We start from the raw sequence: 21,024 nt of genomic DNA, 5'->3' as shown, positions 1-21,024 counted from the left end.
GTTTCTCTCTGTGTGTGTGTGTGTAGGTCTTGAGTAGGAATATAACTATTTTAGGGGAAGATTTTAAAAAATTTAAGGGGGGATTTAATTTATGCTTTTTCTTTTTTAATTAAAATTTAAAAAATGTGCCTCTAGAAACCTCTAGGGGCGTAGCAGCTAATTAGAGATATAACACATATCAAATTAAATAGTAAAAAGTTCAAGTCATAAATTCAAAAAAATCTGATTTGATTATCAAATATCGATCTATTTAATCACAACATATGCTAAAAAGCAATATTGCAATAAAGTATTAATCTTTATTTATGAGGATGAAATAAAACCAGTAGGTAAAATGTTTAAAATATAATAATTTTTATTGAATTTTGAATTTTAAATCTTACATAGTTTAAAACAAAGTTTGGTCAAATTTAAGACAGATATACATATAGGGAGAAAGATATAAAGAGATAATAGTTTTAAAATTTAAGATTCAGACCATTATTTAGTTGTAATATAATTAAGGAAATATACTTCTGCATCTATTAGGATTGACAATTTGACGTAAGGAAATTTGCAAAGAATTTTGGTTTTGTTGTTTTACTATCTTATCTTTCAACAATTATCGCTAATTCATTAAACAAGGATGACAACATCCATAAGTAGCGAGCTCAAAAACTATAAATAGACAACTGGAAATGATCTATAGAGTATGTAATAAAAAACTTCAATAACAAAAATCACGAAACCTTTTAAAATGTATATTGTATAATGTTTTTTTGAAGCATTAAGCTAATAAGAAAAACGTTAAAATCTAAAATTCGATTTAGCACCCCAAAAAAAAGTAAGTCTTTAAAAAACTTGGTCAAAATATGAAGAATGTTGACTTAATTAATCACTAAAAAATCCAACCGTTTATCTTGAACAGGAGTTGAAAAAATCACAAAAACTTGAAAAACTAGGAATCGATCTAGCACCCTAACAAATAAAGGTATCTTAATAAAAATAGGTGGAATTATGTATAAAGTAAACTTGTTCAATCCCTTGAAATTTCAACTGTCTATCTTGTATAGGGATTGAAAAAATCACGAAAACTTAAAAATCTAGGAATCGATCTAGCACCCCAACCAATAAAGGCATCTAAATAAAACTTAATCGAAATATGTAAAATCTAAATTTATTCAATCCCTGAAAATTCCAGCCATTTATCTTGAACAGGAATCGAGAAAATTACAAAAACGTAAAAATCTAGGAATCGATCTAGCACCCCAATTAACAGACAAACGGACAAAACAATGTATAGATTAGATGGGCATATGTCATATGAATCTTCACTAAAAATTTCAGCTGTCTATCTTGAATAGGAGCCGAGAAAATCACGTTTCCCCCATAGCGTTACGGACGGACTGACTGACTGACTGACTGACGGACGGACGGACATAGTGAATTATAGAGTAGCTTCGCTACTAAAAAATATTCTGAAAGAAAATATCAGTAATACACACTCCCTCTTTCTTAAACCTAAAAAAATATAGTTTTCATTTAAAATATCTATAGATAGCTTTAAAAATATGATATTGAGGACAATTTAAAATTTTTACAGTAATAATGAAGGAATAGGGCTATTTAGTTTATATTTATCTACAATTTTTCTTTCTCAAAATATTCATCAGGGCAAATAAAGATATGAATTGGGGAGAGATTCTTTTATCATCAATGTCTTATCCCTGTGTCCCTGTTGGGTAATTAAGAAATTTACAAGTTTGCTTTGAGTTGCTTTGAAGTATTTAATTAGTTAGAGATGATATCAACATTCTTAATTTAACTTTAATAGTGTGGAAAATAAAATTGGCTAATGTGTACTTAAGCGAATAATCGAATATAATAATGGTGAACTTGGAATTAAACCTTTTGATAATGGAACTATGCAATTATACAATTTGCACTATCCATAAAACATGAAAAATTTCCATCTTAATTGTTTTAAAGCAAAAAAAATTTTAGGTTGTGTAATTTACTTCAGACATATTTCATATTACTTTTATTCAAGAATAGAAGTTAGAGAAGCTGACAAAACTATTGTTGTATGTAATAATTATAAAAGAAATGATATAAAAATCATGGAAATTCAAGTAAAATATTATTCCAACTAGCAATATACCATATGAAGGGTGCCAATAATGGTTGGTTGTCTAATATACGTTTCTATTAGGCCAGAAAATTTTATACGGTTAATCATAATATTACTTTTTTGATGACATCAGCCTTAGTTATATGAGATTTCATTAAATGCAAAAGAAGTTGTATCAACTTTTTTGCTTTTTATTTAAGATAGCTAGCCGGTTCTTTCAGTAAGTAGTAGATGTAAAATTTTTCATAGAATTCAGATATGCAATCGGTTTTTTTGTAGACCTCTTATTTTTGAAGTAATTTAAGTTTTTTAAAAAAATAATTAAGTCGGTTTTAAGGTACTAAAACGCAACAAAATAAAAGAAGAAAATGGCCAGTATGAACAAAAATAGTAAGATCTTTAATTTGACACCTTACTTTTAAAATTCTGTTGAGTAATTATTGAAAAAATCTATTTTTTTAACCTCGGTTTAATAAAAACTTTAGACCTAAATATTTTCTCAAACAGACATAAAAAACATGGGTTCATATATACATTTAGAATCAGAAAAATATTACAAATCTATTCTAAGCAAAATTGAAAAAGTTTTATAAAACTATAATAAAAAAAATAAGTATATTTTAAGAATCATAATTTTCGGCTTTAATGGGTTAGCTTGAACCAAACCTGAACAAAACCTAAACAAAAGACAATGCAATGTAGCAGATATTTTTTAAACACAAATAACAATAATGTATTTTTAACTGCATTGTTTTGAAGTTTATAAACAGACTGATGCATATTTGTTCATAATTTTTCATTCTTTACATGTTCTTTAATATCACTATATTTATTGTAGTATCTATTGTATATATTGTATGAACGTTCTCCTTTTTTTCTGGCAATTCCATAGGTTAATTTTATAGGTTAAGCTTCCCGATTTGTCAATTTTTGCAATTTGTGATTGGATAATTTAGTAGTTACAATTCTTAAAATAAACTTTTTATTTTTTCTATTTTTTATTACAATTTTTTTTAACTTTTTCAATTTTGCTTACAATGGATTCATATTATTTTTCTCATTCTAATGGTATATATGAACCCATATTTTTTATGTCTGTATGAGAAAATATTTAGGTTTAATGTTTTGATTAAACCGAGGTTAAAAAAATAGATTTTTTCAACAATTACTCAACAGAATTTTAAAAGTAAGGTGTCAAATTAAAGACTTTACTATTTTTGTTCATACTGGCTATTTTCTTCTTTTATTTTGTTGCGTTTTAGTACCTTAAAACCGACTTAATTATTTTTTTTTAAAACTTAAATTACTTCAAAAATAAGAGGTCTACAAAAAAACCGATTGCATATCTGAATTCTATGAAAAATTTTACATCTACTACTTACTGAAAGAACCGGCTAGCTATCTTAAATAAAAAGCAAAAAAGTTGATACAACTTCTTTTGAAAAAAGCGCTTAAATTACAAAAAAATCCCTTATATTCCACACTACTTAATAGTTATATTAAACAAATCTTATCTTAGGAGTTTGGACCTTTCATCATATGTTGAATATGTGTGTGTATGTGCATGTGTGTGTGTGTGTGAATTAGATGGTAAAAGCTAGGGACAATGAAAAATAAATTTATATACATTCCTTATGATGATAAACAAAATTAGCCCTTCTGTAGATTAAAATCATTGGTTGGCAGAATTGAATACAGCTACGCCTCAAACTCCAATCATGTATTACTATAAGTACCCAAAGTTTTGAGCCAGAAAATGAGATTAATTAGTTAAAAATTCACTCTCTTCCTGGTAAAATCTAAATTCAATCTCATCCCAAATTACTCAAATACTGGATGCTTGATATGGAGTATGGACTGGACATGCTTACATTTTAAGACTTCATTATTAAAATGCTGTACTTATAATTGTGCTCTGTAGGTCTAGGAATGAATAATAAAAAGTCTTGCAAATTGGATAATTATATCATAATTATTTTTTTCACAAAAGCAAAAATCATCATGTTTAATATATTCGTACGGACTTTCTGGTAATAATCATATAGTTGCTACGTTTTGAAAAACTTCGTGCACGCAGACAGACTCTAATAGTAGATAAGCTTCGCTCTTAGAAAATTATCCGTGATTGCAAATCATAATTTCGCATACTTTCAAGTCATGCAAAAATGGTAATTGGCTACTGGCTTACATTCAAGTAGCACAGGACCTCAAAAAAATTTCTTCGAGTTTTTTTTTTACACAAAAATAATAATTGGGTTGTCGAATTCTAGGGGCGTAGCCGCAGGTGTTAGATAGTCGTCTACCTTTTATTATCAATACTATGTAGCATCATAACCAACACTGTTAGGGCCATGTTAATGGATACAAATTAAGTAATTGGAACAAGCAAAGGGGTACAACAAATTATGAAGTCCAATTCTTTAGCAGTTAAGAAACCTAATTTCTACAGCAAAGCCAACTTGACACTGGACATATGTAAAATGTGATCTGTAGAGTAGCTTTGTGGATAAAAAAATGCCTAAGAAAAAATGTATTATTCTTTTAAAAATAAATTTTATCAACTAAACTTCCTTTGGGGGTTGGTTCAAATATCTTTACCCGCGGATAAATTTGTTTTAGAGGGGTATAACATATTTTTAGAGTGTGGGATGGACATTTATGAACAAAATAAAAATTTTCGTGGAGGAGGGGGAAGTGGTCCCTCTTTGACGTCTTAAATTTACATAAAAACTTTCTTCACCGCATGAATATTTGTTCTACACATGGGGCAGGTGGGTGTGTTCTCCACCATTATTCTGTCACTACAGCTAGAGCATAAACACAGGTGGCCACAATTCAACACAATTATCTGAAATATAATATATATATAATATGTACCGAAGGATCTCGCTAACCGTTAACAATGTAGCTTCTAATAGGTCCTGGGAAAATCTTTAACTATCTTGGGGGATGGTACTTATACTCTCCAAAGATAAATCGCCCCTTAATAAATACTCCCCCTACCCCCTCAAAAAATGTTGTATTATTTACTTTTTCTTTTTAAAGCAAAAATTTTAAACGGGTTGGTCGAGTGAGTCCCCTATTCTTCACGTGCACCTAGAGGTCTTTAGAGGAGTAGCCGTTGGAATGGTAAAAAACATTTAATTATTAATATGTTTGCTTGGCAGCCGATAATTAAAAGCGAAGATTTTCTATAATTAACGTCAGTCCTTCCGTCTATCTGTAGCAACTCACTAATCGTTACCAGAAAGTCCTTACTTCCATTTAAAACGTTTTCTTTTGTCATCTGATTTTTAGAATAATGATTCCAAGGACAACTAAGCAATATATTTTAAGCGAGCATTCTCTCTAATAGAGTTCTAAAAATGTAAGCATGTCCTAAACAGTATCCTTAATTTAAGCTTTCTGTAATAAAAGTTCTAAGGCTCTATGAGTTTTAATTTTCGTTTGTCTTACCGTCTTATTTTACAGCTTTACTTTTATGGATGTTGGCATCCTTGTTTTTAGGACATATTTACCCTTCTTTCTGCCGTTAAACAGACAACACAACACTTTTCTTCTGGTGGTTTACTCCTGTGTATATTAGCTTCATTCGATGAACAAATTCGGGGTTTTGAGGTACAATTTTTGGTTTCCGATGAAAAAAATTTCCTGAAATGAAAATGTCTGATTAAATTTATTTTAGTATTTGATCTACTTTGTAACTAAGCTACGGTCTGACTGTCCTATCTTACACCACGTTTACAAGTCAATTTATCCTTTCTAATTGTCTCAGTGATGCACATCCCTACGCCCTTAGGGACACTGGAGATAAGGGAAGGGGGGGAGGTTGCTCGACCCTCCACTTTTCATTATAGTTTCAAAAATATAAGATTTTTTTGTGGGGGGTGAGGGAGAGGGGCGGGTATTTTTTGTCAAAAAGCAATTTTTCCTGGGAGGGTAGAGATACTGTCCCCAAAAATAGTTATAAACCTTTCTTGAACTCATTAGAAGATTCCTTGCAAAGGAGAATTATGTTAATCCACTCGATAACCGATATCTTAAGCAACAGACAGATCCTGTTACTCTCGGACAAAGCTATCTGAATATACCTGTAAATGAACCAGCTAGCCAAGAAAAAAGAAGCAAAGCTGAAAACCGAATAAAAAAACTTGTCCACAAGGAAGATCGAGACCAAAGAAAATACCAGAAATTTGTGGAAAGTTGTCTAAAATACTATACTATTATAAAATTTTAAATTATGCCACAATTAAAGGTTAATAAATAACACCAAATCATATGAACGTAATTTTGTTTATTAGTTTGTTATAAAACATAGGTTATTTTAAACATAATTAAAGATTTTTTTAATATCAAGGATGACAACATCCATAAGTAGCGAAGGGCAACAAATTCGTGGATGGGAATAGGTACAAAAAGATTAAAAGAGTATTTGTCTAGATCAAGAAAAGATTTATTGGTGAAATAAAAGTTAAACCTTATTTTATTTTGTATGACGACTGACAGACCGACGGTAAAAGTAAATTACATAATAGATGTTCAGAGCAATGGAAAAAAACTAATCGGACCAAAAACACCAAAGATACAGGGATAAATAACCCAAAATCTGATAAAATTTTATCTTTAAATGAAATTTAATTTTTATATCTTTAACTAAACAATTTTTGAAAATCGGGCCATAAACACCAAAGAAATGGGAAAAAATATTAAAATAGCATAAAACCTGCATAAAAATAGTTCGACCGCCATGGATGTTATATAGGTAAATATGCTTCTTAATAATGGGAATTATGTTAAAAAGATTCAGCTGTCTATCTTTTATAGGATTGAGTAAATCTCATTTCCCCCATAGTGTTACGGTTGGACTGACGGACGGACAGACAAAATGAACTATAGAGCAGCTTCGCTACTAAAAATACTTACTGAGCTAGAAGATAGCCATAGAAATATAAATAAGAGAGAACATAATACTTTCCACTTTTCCTGAATATAAAGTACCTAGCAAGGTTTTTTGTCTAAAGCTTAAGATCTTAATAACTAGTAAAATGATCCGGTTTTCTATTTTAGGGAAGCTTCACATGTTGGGATGGTTTTTAGCCATTTTTTTTAGCCCCTCTCTGTCCCATTGAATGAAGATATCCTAGATGATACGTAGCCGCTAGTCATAATACAAAGCAGAATGATGTCTGTCAGTCTATCTAACTGTCCGGACAAAGCCTAAAATATTGTTAACTGCTGAACCGATCGAACTATGCTTTTAAGAGAATCTAACTACTGGTTATATCATAGAGACGAAGCCCAAAATACATAACTTTTGCACCACGTCGTCTTCCTGTGACGTCATATTCTCCTTTTTTAGGGATTTCCTTCCCACTTCTCCTCTCATCTCCCTCATTTTATGACGTCACAGGAAGACGACGTGGTGCAAATATTATGTATTTTGGGCTTCGTCTATCATAGATTAAGACTAGTACTGCAGAATATTTAAAGGGAATATATTCAATATTCATTGCCATAAAAAATTTAGAAAATTATTTATAAAAAATGAACCTAGTAACAGTGTCTGACTCTGATACTGACGTAAATAAAAAGCCAATGAGAGGCCAGAATACACTGTAATTGACAAATGGTAAAATTTATAGTGGCCTCTCATTGGCTATTTTTTTACGTCATAATCAGAGTCAGACACTTTTACTAGAGTCTAAAACATGTTTTGATCTTTCATAGCATAACTGACAGACGGACGGACATTTTACATTAAAGAGTAGATTCGCTACTAAAAAAACTTACTGAGGATGTTAACCATAGAATTATAAATGGTAGAGAACAAAATACTTTCCAATTTTCCTAAATATTTGTAACTGGACAAAGTGTCTCAAAAATCAGCCATGTGACGTCATAAAAATAAAAGAGATGAGAGAAGAAGTGGGAAATTAAACTCCTAAAAAAGAGACGGATAATCCCTCATTTTTATGACGTCACATGGTTGATTTTCAAGACACTTTGTCCAGTTACTAAATATTGCATCTATTCTTTAAAATATTCTATTTATATCTCTATAATGTTTTTTTTTAAATTAATGAACCGTTTTATAACTTATCATCTAATACTAGCAGCTACGCTACTAGGGCCTCTAGGGGCTCTTGAGGAAGGGGAGTTAAAATCGATAACCTATTTTTTTCTTAGATTTAAAGAAAAAAGCAAAGAAAATTCGTGTGCGATTTCTCTTGCGTGGGTGGTGGTACCCTCTCCAAAAACAGCTGTAAACCTTTTAAGGACCAATGAGAAGCTATTCTGTAAAGGAGAATCATATCGGTTCAGCGGTTAACGAGATCCTTAGGTGCAGACAGACAAACAAACACACAAACTGTTACTTTATTGTAAGGATGAGGCAAGGAGCGCAGCTTTTAACAATTATTAGTTAACCTTTTCAAAAAGATTTACGGTGACAAGAATGAGCAAGAAAGCATAATCATATTCTTCAGTGATGCTCCTCATTTTAACTTTAACAAGGATGACAACATCTACAAAAGTGAAGCTCTGAAACGGTAGGAAAAACGAACATTAACAATGTAGAGTGTCAAAACTGAATAATCAGAATATTGATGCTTAAGCTAAAAAAATTCTATGTAATTTTTTTTTGCAAAATACAGAATACTGTTTAAGGACATACTAACATTTTTAGGACTTGATTATAGAGATGCTTCACTTATAGTAATGGACCTTGTTGTAATAGGAATCAGTACTCCAAAAATCAATCGGATTATTATATCACACATAAATTGGATCTACTGCAGTTGACGGTAAAATATTGCTGGTAAGTAATATTTCCAAAAATCTATGAATTTTAAAGGTAGCTAGCTGCCAAACGGCTGAACGTACAGATCATACCCGCACACCATTTTAAGCAGCATAAGAAGGCCTACAAATAATCTGGAATAGCCAAGATCCAATTATGCATAGGGAAAGCTTCACTGAAGAAAGAACGCGTAAAATAGGTCTTTTTCGCGCATTTCTCTGCACTGCGAGATAATTATGCATTATTGATTTATGACTATTACAGATTATTTGTAGGCCTTCTTATGCCGCTTAAAACAGTGTGCAGGCATGATCTGTACGTTCAGCCGTTTGGCAGCTAGCAGCCTTTAAAATTCATAGTTTTTTGGAAATATTGCTTACCAGCAATATTTTACCGTGAACTGCAGTAGATCCCATAAATTTGTTGTTAAAAAAGTTAAAAGTCAATATGTTTATGTAAAATCGACTTACGGACTTAATGGTAACGATTTTAGAGTTGCTACGCTTTTTAAAGCGTACCTAACTGTTATAGGAATCATACGAAATTTTAAATCGATAGGACAAATCTAACATGGCTAAATTTTCGAAAAGTGGTAACCGTTACAGAACCTTATTATAGAAAATCCTCGCTTTTAAAAATAGTCATTTAAAAATATATAAGGAAAAGAGTTAACATATTAAATTTTGAATCTTTTAATATTTATCAGAAAGGGAGGGGATATTGGACTGTAAATTACACTGGTATTCAAAGTTAATTAACGTTTTTTTTATTCGTTTGCTTCAAAAGTTTGGGTACTTTTTATATTGAACACGTGTTGTCCAAACTTTTTAACAAATGATATAACAGAAGGGTAAATTTTGACGATCATAATTGGAAGGTACACCAATTTATCGCCTATTGTATTATCCCTAACGCTTACTCCATAAGTTAGAAAAATATTTATCACTTACTTCTATAATTTTTATCTAAATTTTTATAATGTTCAAATTATACAATTAACTGATGAAAAACTGCAATAAACAAGAACTTTGAAGATAACATTTTTCATATTATAGATAAGAAATTCATTCATATTATAAACAAATGGTGAAATATAAATAATTTTCTTGAGAAATTGTCATAAAGGGTCATTCTTAAAACTTTCCTAAAATGTAAATCGAAATAAATTATAATTATATCATAGGAGTAATTCCTGTTTAATTGGCTCGACGAATGTCTCTACACAATGTAAACAATAAATATTATAAATCCATTTTTTTGCCTCAAAAATTTTGAACCTAGAAGAGTATACAAAATCAACCGGGTTTATCAACTTTTTCTGTGCGCTTTGCTCACTTTCATACTCGTGTTAATGCTTTAAAATAGTATAAGATAAACAAGGATGACATTATCTATAAAAGCGAAACTCTAAAACGGTATGACATTAAAACTTCCAGAGGTTCATAAGTTAATACGGAGAATATAGATTTATAATAATATTTATATTGTTGTAAGAAAAAGTCTTAGAAATCAACATCTTTTAAATGGACGCGACGTATTGTCTCTGTGGTAGTTCGATTATAAAGTTGCTAAGTTGTCTAAATCATTTCAAACAAATTTGAATTAGCGTCAATAGCTATCTGTTACGAATTGACGAACGGGTCGACCCTAAATATAGAACGGCTTCGCTGCTAACAAAAAAAAACATCCAGGTATTTTGACAACTTATAGAGTAGTAGCGCAACTATAAAACATCCAGATATTTTGACAACTTATAGAGTAGTAGCGCAACTATAAAACATCCAGGTATTTTGACAACTTATAGAGTAGCAGCGCAACTATAAAATTCCCCCCTGCACTGCAATGTTGACCAACTTAATGAATCAAAGGAACATTTTCTAGCAACAGTGAGCACATACTTTTATACGTATTATCCTTTTTACTTTTATTAGGCCAAAATTTAAACCCTAAGTGCGTAGTATCCACGTTGATTAAAGTTGAACCAGAATAGAATTTAAAACCTTCATTAAGTTAAAAATAATCGTGGGATGGATTCAGGCTATTTTCTGCCAATTCCTTCTCCTACAAATACGGAGCCATTTAAATGCTAGGGACGCAGCCATTATATGATCATAATTATTTATCGTATCGTATTATATACAGCTTTCCACTGATATGTTTGAAAAATTATAAGGTTAAAACCAGTTTTGCTAGCCCCGAGGTGCCGAAGGCTAAGGCTAACAAAACTGGTATTAATAGTATGATTTTATTTCAATAATCGTAGAAAACTATCTATACTAAAATTGATAATGACATGAAAGTATCAATTCTAATATTTACAATTTGAAAATAAAAATCGTAACTAATTGCAATTCCTTAATGAAGGAAGAGTGGCGGAAGGGGGGGGGAAGGAATTTCCCATTCAAATAAAAAAGGACAATATACGTCACGTCTACTTTTCTATGTTTACTCTTCTGCAATTTTTCTCTCGGATGAAATATTTTCATTTTCCCGGAATCTGATTGGTTGGCGGCACTGGTTGCTCAACCAATGAGAGTGCGCGGCGGCAAATCTGATAACGAATTGGCTTCGATGGAGGAGGTACTCCTGGGGAACTTGAAACTGGAAACAAGGATGACAATTTTATGAACTAGAGAAAATCAAGAAAAAATTTTAAGGTAACAATTACATTTGCATGTAATGATATGGGATAAAACATTTTACGTTAAGCTAAAAATATGTTATTCAAATTTACCTTTTAATAATAGTACCAAATTTTTAAAGCTTACAAACAAGATAACTTGGTTGACTTTTGGTATCAATGCAATTTAGAGTCCAATGTCCCCTCCCTCCCTTGATAATATGCCAGAGAGTTGGAAATTCATCATACTAGTCCTTATACTAAGCCTTAAAATACCACGCATTTCCTAATTCGTTGGCTTAACAACTTTGGGAACTTTAATTGAATTTTGATTAATTGTTTCAAAAAGTTGAGTTACCAAAAGATTCAACCACAAATTTAAAACTACAGAAGGGGTAATTTTTGTTTGATCATTGGATATAAACATCAATTTATCGGCCATCGTCTAATATCCCTGATAAAATGCGCGCGACTTTATTCGAGAAAAGGTTCAAGTTCCCCTGCCCCTAAAATGGTCTGCTAGTAACTAGATGTGCCTTGCATTCTCAGTAAATATATTCACCAACAGCAAATTTTTTAAATAGCAAAATATTTAAAAATACAAAACAAGCTTTTTTCTATTTCATATTACTCTATCAATCTTTATATCACAAACATCTTTTATCTAAATCACTATTTTTTAGATACTTAGAATGTCTGTCTGTCTGAACCTTAAAATCTCAAAAATCACTGAACCGATATGGTTCTCTGTACAGTGAAACTTTATATAGTTCATGGGAAAGATATTATTATTTTATGAACTACCTCCTCCCCCCATGGAAAAATTAACCTCAGATAACCCCCCCCCCCCCCTCCCTTTCTTCCATTAGGTGGCCTTAGATGCCTCTAGGAGCGTAACCGCTAGTAGAATATATTTTGTTGAATAAATTACAAAATATCAACGCAAACATGATTCACAAAAATCCACGAAAAAAAACAGCTGTTTTTAAGGGACACCACTTGACAAATAATGTGGTGAGGAATAATGATCCGGGTTTGTAAGGGTACCAGTAGGGATGTGTACCCGCAGCTAGAAGGACTAGGTACACACCATCATCATAATGTTTAATATGCCTCAGTTTACCCAGCTGAGCCCAACAGACAATCAACAGCAAGGTTTATATTTACTTTGTGTGTTATAAAGATGAAGTGATTTAGTGTTAACCATTTTAAAATCTTTGGTTAAACAAGTTTGCCTTTAACTTTTCTGCCAGTGGAAATACAAATTTTTCCCCCTATGTTTTCGAAACCATGCAATTCAAATCAGCTTGATTGGAGCCGGTTCTCAGCCATACTTAAAAATCATGTATAGCCTCGTATTACAGACAATTTTCCATAAATAATAAGATAAAAATCATAAATTTGGTATAAGAAATATACATTGTTAAACCTTTTTAAACAGATAGGTTTATTTAATTTTAAAGAATAAAAATAAAGTTTTTTTTTGGATCTGCAATTTTATTTTAGGATTCTATATTTATAGCTATATATTTAGTTTTAAATCTCTTTTAACAGATCAGTTTATTTATATCATTATAGAATAGAGAATAATCATTTCTGTGCCAAAATTTCTTGCATATTTATGAAAATTGTTAATAAAAAAAACGCTATTTAAAAAAAGTCGGTATTTTATTTTGGGATTCTATATCTTTAGTTTTTCAGTGTTAAACCATATTAAAAAGTAAATTTATTTCATTTTAAGAAAAGCTTCCTAATTTTTAATCTATTTGACAAAAATTATGATATTTGTGAAATAGTTAACTGAGGAAATATTTACTTTTTCAAAGTAGCTGTATTCATTAAAAAGATTTTAGATACAAAATTCTTCTATGAATTCAAAAAGATTATCCTCAAAACGCAATAATGAGATATAAATATATTTAATGAATATCAAAAATATCAAAAAAAGATAGTTTTTTTCTTCAATTTGTAATTATAGGATTGGCTTAGTGAAAGATAAATAGTTTTAAAGCTGATCGATATGCAGTCGTTAATTTTGTTCTTTGTTAGATAATTTTTTATCTTTAGTTTCATTCTATCGATAAACAACCAAAATTCAATGAAAGTACCCAAAGTTGTTAAGGCAACTAATAAGAAAGTATTATTATAAAACTTTGGGTACTAGTGTAATAAACAGCTCAATGTCCCCTACTTCCCTGGTATCTGTAACACCAAAGTAAATATATCCTAAAACAAGGACAAGTACATTCAGCACAACATGGACAATCAACACACCATGAGTGGGATATCAATGATCCAGATATACCAGCAAAAGTTCATCTTTATGTAAGTACATTTAATTTTCAAAAGCAAGTCTTTTCTACAATAGTTAAGGTCAGTCTGTACGTAACGGATAGCTCTTATTGTCAATTAAGGTATGTCAGATTTCAAACTTCCTTTAACAGAAAAGGGCGATTTGTAAAGCTTAGCAACTGTACAATCATTGCCAAAAGTTCGTATGTCCATTTAAGTTAATTTAAATCATTTAAATTTTAACCTAAATGATTTTTAATAATTTTAAGCAAAATTACAAGTAATTAAGTAAAAATACAATGTTTTAATTTATAATTTTTATCAATAATTGTATAAATCATTTAGGTTTCACACGGTGTTGATGGATGGAACGAGTGGGCAGACGGGCATTGCAGGTAAATATTATTTTTTTTTTGGGGGGGGGGGGGAGGGGATAATCATCCCTTTACCTCACCTTAGACGTCTCTGGTGGTGTTATAGATCCTTGCACAAAAACTAGTATTTTTTATTCGTCCATTAAAATCTTGCTAACCATTAAACCGCTCGAGTTCACCATTTAGGGGAAGCTTTATATAGGTCCTGGGATTGTTTTAATCTATATAATTTCTAAGCCTAAGTCTTGATACTGCGCAAAATGGTACAAAAAAATTGACGTCATATGATAAAATAACCAATGAGAGGCGAGTAAATATTTTACCATTGGTCAATTACAATGTATACTGGCCTCTCATTAGACAACTTTATAGTATGACGACATTTTTTGTACCATTTTGCGCAGCATCCTAAGTCTTTGATTTAGGTTATTTTTTTCATCTTATTAGTATACGAGTAGAGAGATAATTAATGATTTTAATTCCTAAAGAGCTTAAAAGTTTCGCTTTATCTTTAATCATTTTAATTACACATAACTATAATGTATAAATCTGTATAACCAACCAGGATTCACAAAATTACCACTTCTGTAGATTACAATTAGTGGTTGCAAAGTTTGAACACTCAACTTAATAAACAACCAATCAAAATTTAATGAAAGTCTCTGATGTTTTTAAGCCAATGAATTAGAATATTATTAGAAAACTTTGGGGACTAGTTTAATAAACACCCCTACCTTTCTGATAACCAACATTTATATTTATATTTAGGTTTATCTACCAATCAGAATTGGATGAAGCTAGAAGGCATACCAGTGGATGGGCCATGAGAAATACTAATAACCATAATATTTAGGTTTATCTATCAATCAGAATTGGATGAAGCTAGAAGGCATACCAGTGGATGGGCCATGAGAAATACTAATAACCATAATGTCAACATATTGAAGAAATCTTGCCTTGGAGTTTTAGTTTGTAGTGCAAGGTGGGTTTCAGTTTATTAAAACTAGGATGACATCATCCATACAAGGAAAGCTCTAAAATAAAACGGTAGAACAAATGAACATGAACACTAGATAAGCAGAATATTTATTTGAAATAATAAACAAAATTGTATATAAACAACTGGCAAAATTACGTAAATATAGGATCCTATTTAAGGGGGTACATTGCGTTCCTGCATCTGGCAGAATTACAGCTGGATGTATTTTTGTCAAAATGTAAAAACCTCTGCCAAAAATACAGTCATACTTAAAGTAACCGCCATAAATACATCTAACACAGGCATTTATACATCCAAAATTGTCAAATTTACATCTATTTCTTGCCAATTTTACATCTAAACTTTTTTATATGTCATAAATACATCCTATACATTTTAATTAAGAATAAACAATAGTGAACTGTATAGTAATGTAATGTAATGTCAGTGTTAATGGCATCATCAATATCAAATGAAAATATAACATTATGGCCATCAACCCCTTCAAACTCTGCAGTCACATTATCAAGAGCAGCAGGAGCATCTTCTACAGTGGTGGGATCTATAGTAATTGACCATTTACATATAACTCTGTGCCGTGGCAGATAACCCCTTGAATAGTTTTTGCATACATGACATTGTAGCTTTGCAGTCTGCAGTACTCCAACTAAAAGTGGCATAGCCTGTTGCTTTGAAATCACGTCGGTAAAAGTGATGTTTTCCGACTATATACTTATGCACTTGTTTGCCTGTTGATTTACAAACAACATAAAATAATGGAATTGTTTCTTCTTCAGACATAATAACAAACTAAATAAAACTATCATAATTCTAAGTATATATACATTTACAATTTCACCGCCAATAGAGTTTAATATATGAGTAAAATATTGTACAAATTGTTGTTGTTATGTGTCAATGATTTAGGTCGTGAAATGGGTAAACAAAGAAAAAGGAATAAACTATAGAATAAAGATTTTAAACATTTTGCCATAATCTAATATATTAATTATGTATATTCTTGTAGTATAAATATCTACTATACAGTTTACTATTGTATATTATTGATAAAAATGTACAAGATGTGTTTTTGACATATAAAAAAATTTAGATGTGAAATTGGCAAGAAATAGATGTATAATTGACAATTTTGGATGTTTAAATGCCTGTGTTAGATGTATATTTGTCATGGTACCTACGATATATGGCAAATTACTGTCGAATTTACATCCAGACAAACAATTTTGACAAAAATACATCCACTGTATTTCTGCCAGTTGCAGGAACGGCAACGTCCCATTTAAGGACATACTCAAATTTGTGACTTGATTTTAGAGTATCATACAAAAGTTAAAAAAAACATCTTAATCTATTTAGATAGGCACTTTGAGGAAAACACCAAATGTCTTTTCTCATGGTATATTTTTCAAGTCACTCGGTTTGCAAAAGTCAATCGGTATATGATTACTTGGATGTTGCACCAGATTTTAAAGTTATCTGATAAAGTGATACTTGCATCTGGCTAAAACAGCGTTCCCCCCATTCACTCCCCTCCTCTTGGATGAACGAATGAAAAATAAATGAGGTCCATATTGGCAAGCCAAACTTACGAAAAATTTTCCCCTGTCAATATTTCCATTTTTTAGATGTTTGTTACCATCTGGAAGGCGGGTGGCCATCAGGCCGGCCATCTGTGACAAGGCCAGGCGGAAACAGCAGGGCAAACCTTGTCCTGCTCCAGGTTGTCCAGGCATTCTGGAGGTTAAACCTTGCAGGTATGGATTAGTTAAAAAGTTATGACCATAAATATGTCCAAAATACAACTTTGTTTCTAACTTTGCTGGTAAATCAGTTAAAGCATATAACTAGACTAGTGGCCGTGCCACTTGCATCTAGAGAATATTTGTCAAAACGGTAAGATTGAAACAGATGAGTTTTTCTCGTGTAAATGTTCTCCTTGATTTTTTAACATAAATTATATATGTTAAAAAATCAGTTAAATTTATTTTTTTCAGAGGTCATTGTGGTTATCCAGTTACACACTTCTGGAGGCATGTGTCTGATGTCGCAATATTTTTCCAGGTAAACTTTTATGAAATGAACAGAATGTCTGCCTTTTTGTATGTATGTCTGTCTGCATTTCTGTTTGTTATCCAGTTACACACTTCTGGAGGCATGTGTCAAATGTCGCAATATTTTTCCAGGTAAACTTTTATAAAATGAACAGAATATCTGTCTGTTTGTCTGTATGTATGACTGTATGCCTGTCTATCTGTTAAAAGTAATCGGATGTCTGTCTGTTATCCAGTTACACACTTCCGGAGACATGCGTCTGATGTAGCAATAGTTTTCTAGGTAACGTTATGTAAAAGTGACAGGGTGTCTATCTGTTTATATCTCGTTAACCGATGGACTGATATGATTCTCCATTACCCTAAACCTGGAATATGTACGCACGTCAATATGAGAAAACAGTGTGCCTGTTAATATGTTAAAGATTAGTTTCCATTAATCTTATATTTGCTGGATATGTCTTAAATATTTCTTTATTATTTGTCAAATTTTGTAAAACTTTATTGTATGTTTATTTTAGGCTAAAGGTTACCATGACCACGAGAAACCAGAATCTAAAACCCCATCAGAACTTAGAAAAGCCACCTCTTATAAACAGCGACGGCTGACAGAAAAGCGGCAGCGCAGATTATTAAACACAAGCACCACACCAAAGCAGTTAAGCAGCAGTCAGACTGGAAAGCGTTCTTCAGCGGCTACGTCTGATTTTTTCTTCACCACAGCTACACCTGGCGGTCGCAGTAATGGCGGACGTGGTAGACCGGCCGCTAATTTGTCGTCGCCTGGAGGCTCATCAACAGGTATCACATTTTGTCACTTTTCAATGATTGAGGAGAGGAAAGTTTTATAATTCTTCTATTGATCTATCCCTGTATTCCTTTTTTTAAAAGTTATTGGACAATGTTAAAAATATAATTATTAATTACATGAAAGAAAATTACATTCATAAAGTCTTAGGTTTTTGTTGTTGATAATATGTTGTTAAAAAAACTTGGACAATAATGTTTTCAGTGACAAGTGCTTATGTGAAGAATAAAGAAACGGACAGTCAATGAGACATTTTGTATTTCTGACCAGCTATTTCCGAGATCCTTCAAATCACACAACAAACCTTCCTACTTTAAAATCTAATGAAATATATTTCAGGTATAAAACTGGATAGCTCCCCCACGGCCATAATGGACTGTGATACAAGCTTCCAGGAGAAACAGGACCAGATACACCAGCTTCCTTTTACATGTACTGCAGGTCCAGGTAGAAAAATTTGTCCTGTGTAGAGCAGCTACTTTATAATTGTCTTTCAACTGACTGCAGTATTGCAAAAGTCTAAAAATCTAATGGATATAGAATATAAGTGGATAATATGACATTGGAAAGTCAGTCCGCTGTGAGTTTTACTTTATTAGAGTACTAGCGGCTATGCCCATAGAAGCCTCTAGGTGCAATTAATATGGAAGATACCCGCCATCAAAATAGTTAAAAACCTTCCCTTGACCAATAAGAACCTTCATTGAAAAGGAGAACTATATCGGTTCAGCGGTTAGCGAGATCCTTCGCAACAGACAAAAAAGCTTACAACTTTATATAATTGGAAGTGCAAATCCGGTGTAACATACATATAATGATATATCCATTTGTATGTAAATGTATAAGCAAACATATACATACACACTCGGGCGGAAATCACTTTAAAATTTAAAATCTTTGCTATTAATTTAATTGCTATCTAAATTTTACGCAGTTTCATAAGATCTCTATATCATTTTTTATTTTATGCCTAAAAATTGATATTTTTCGTTGCTAGACTTCTTCTCAATTGACTCCCTTGCTTTTGAAAAATTAATGATTTTCATTGTTATTTAGGATGTGATATTGTGCGAGGGCTGTGTTACTGTAATATTTCTCTGCCTTATTCCTCAGCTAGCAACGAATGGACGGATAATTCTTCTTTTTCTAGGTAATATATTTATTTCCAGTATGGCTTAGAAACCTATTATCAGCTGGATTAGAACCCGTTCTCATCAATACTGAAAAACCATTTATAGCATCGTATTACAGAAAATTTTCTTCGAATATCAAAATAAAAATCATAAAATTATTACCAGTTTTGTTAGTGCGGTCTTTAGGCCCCTAGGGCTAACATAACTGGTTTTAATCTTATGATTTTTTTGATTTTATTATCCGCGAAAAGCTGTCTATATTACGATGCAATAAATAACTAATAGAGTAGATAATGTACTCTATAACTTAAAATAAAAATAACTTGACGAAATATGCTACTTGTCTTTGATTGTCGGATAAGATGTAGGCAAACTGGTCTTTCCTTTCAAATTTAAACTTCTTTGTTGTTTGATTTAAACAAAGCTTTTGATACAATACTCTATTTCAGATATGGAAATACAAGTTACAGCTCCCCCCACGCTCCCTACCCTTCCCCCAGCACCTATCCATCTCCTGTGGACGCTGCTACTAGCGGCGGCTACCATCCAGCTGCTTCCAGCAGCGGCTATTATGAAGCTGCTGACAGCTCCCTGCTGCCGCATCAAGGCGGCGAAATTAGTTCCACCGAAGAATTGGCGGCTACTTATATTAGAGAATTTGAAGAAGCTTACCGTGGGCTGCCAAACGGCAGCGATCGCAATCTTCAGTGTAATACAATGCTGCCACGAGATGACAGCATTGCGTCGGCTATTTGTGACAGCAATCCTACAACAAACAGCGGCTATTATATCCTTCCTGATTACAACAATGGTTATTCAGATCCAGACACAACACTATCCTATCCTGAGCAGGAGTTCCTACAACCTGGAGAAATATTTAACCTAGAACAGCCAATAGTTCCAGATTATTCAAATTATAATAGTTACCCTCCAAGATTAGCCAATGATAGAATCACCCATGATACTTCAAATTCAAGATTATCACCGTTAGACCAAGTTAATTCTAATATTAGTTGTGTTAATAATGAGGGTGGAAAGGAATTACTTGTGGAAAGGTTAAGCCAGGCAGAAAATCCTCGGGATTATCATCACCTGGCAGAAAATGTTTCAAACAAATATGAAGAAAATCCGGGAAGCAAATATCAACTTTCAAACAACAACAACGTTGACAAATTAGACATTCCCCCAAATGGTATTAATCCCTTTTCTTCATCTATGGTTAATTACACTGATAAAGGGTATTTAACATCTGTTGGACTGGACGAGAATCATGTAGAAAGACAAACATTGGAGTGGTCACACTCCCCATGGTCAGCAGCTAATGGTTATACCAAACAAAGTTCCTTAGATTATGGAAGAATGGAAGCTGAACATTTCAACATGTTTGATGTAAATTTACAAGTTACTAATTAAAAATAGTGCAATTTAAACAATTTATTAATAAATATTAGTGCAATTTTTGTGATAGTTTTGTATAAAAACAAGGCAAAGCTACTCTATAATTTTGTCAGTCTGTAATTTAAAGATACTATGAATTAAATAGCACAAGTTTAATTTTTGTCACATTTTATAAAATTTCTTGTAAATTCTATTCTATTAGAAAAAGCAGTAAGGTTTTTTCGTCTGTAGCTCAAGAAATTGATAAATTCTCAAATGGTTTACAGAAGGTTTAAATATATTATAGATGGATTTAGGCTATATTATTTTTACATTTTAGTATCGGGATGGTTTCAAGCTTTCATTTTGTAATAAATGGAAGAAAATTTTTTTTGTCATCACAAATATTACTTATTTGTAAATGCTTTTGTGCAAAAAGAGCATAATTTTGGATTTGTCC

The 21,024-nt window shown here is 31.8% G+C and overlaps 2 protein-coding genes across 3 annotated transcripts; one reads left to right on the top strand and one right to left on the bottom strand.

Annotated features, from left to right (window-relative positions):
• Window positions 1-4,628: 4,628 nt before the first annotated feature.
• LOC145314054 (uncharacterized) lies at window positions 4,629-8,646 on the bottom strand. Of its 2 annotated transcripts, XM_080153795.1 has the most exons (6): window positions 8,537-8,646; window positions 7,901-7,957; window positions 7,034-7,093; window positions 6,202-6,317; window positions 5,629-5,761; window positions 4,629-4,958 (listed from the first exon to the last, which is right to left on the bottom strand). In XM_080153795.1, the coding sequence occupies exons 1-6, from the start codon at window positions 8,606-8,608 to the stop codon at window positions 4,830-4,832; spliced, it is 567 nt and encodes a 188-aa protein (XP_080009921.1). In that variant the 5' UTR covers window positions 8,609-8,646; the 3' UTR covers window positions 4,629-4,829. The 2 variants fall into 2 exon arrangements, with proteins under 2 accessions (XP_080009921.1, XP_080009922.1); XM_080153796.1 differs by lacking the exon at window positions 7,901-7,957.
• Window positions 8,647-12,510: 3,864 nt separating this feature from the next.
• LOC145314053 (uncharacterized) lies at window positions 12,511-20,650 on the top strand. Its single transcript, XM_080153794.1, has 10 exons — window positions 12,511-12,684; window positions 13,766-13,854; window positions 14,167-14,216; window positions 15,049-15,177; window positions 16,821-16,949; window positions 17,190-17,256; window positions 17,768-18,047; window positions 18,394-18,501; window positions 19,111-19,204; window positions 19,637-20,650. The coding sequence occupies exons 1-10, from the start codon at window positions 12,630-12,632 to the stop codon at window positions 20,598-20,600; spliced, it is 1,965 nt and encodes a 654-aa protein (XP_080009920.1). The 5' UTR covers window positions 12,511-12,629; the 3' UTR covers window positions 20,601-20,650.
• Window positions 20,651-21,024: the final 374 nt, after the last annotated feature.

The sequence above is a fragment of the Acartia tonsa genome, chromosome 3 (assembly GCF_053477335.1).
Source record: "Acartia tonsa isolate MP-2025a chromosome 3, ASM5347733v1, whole genome shotgun sequence".
NCBI lineage: Eukaryota > Metazoa > Arthropoda > Copepoda > Calanoida > Acartiidae > Acartia > Acartia tonsa.
The sequence above is the reverse complement of the archived record's forward strand: the minus strand, read 5'-3'. Positions and strand labels throughout refer to the sequence as shown.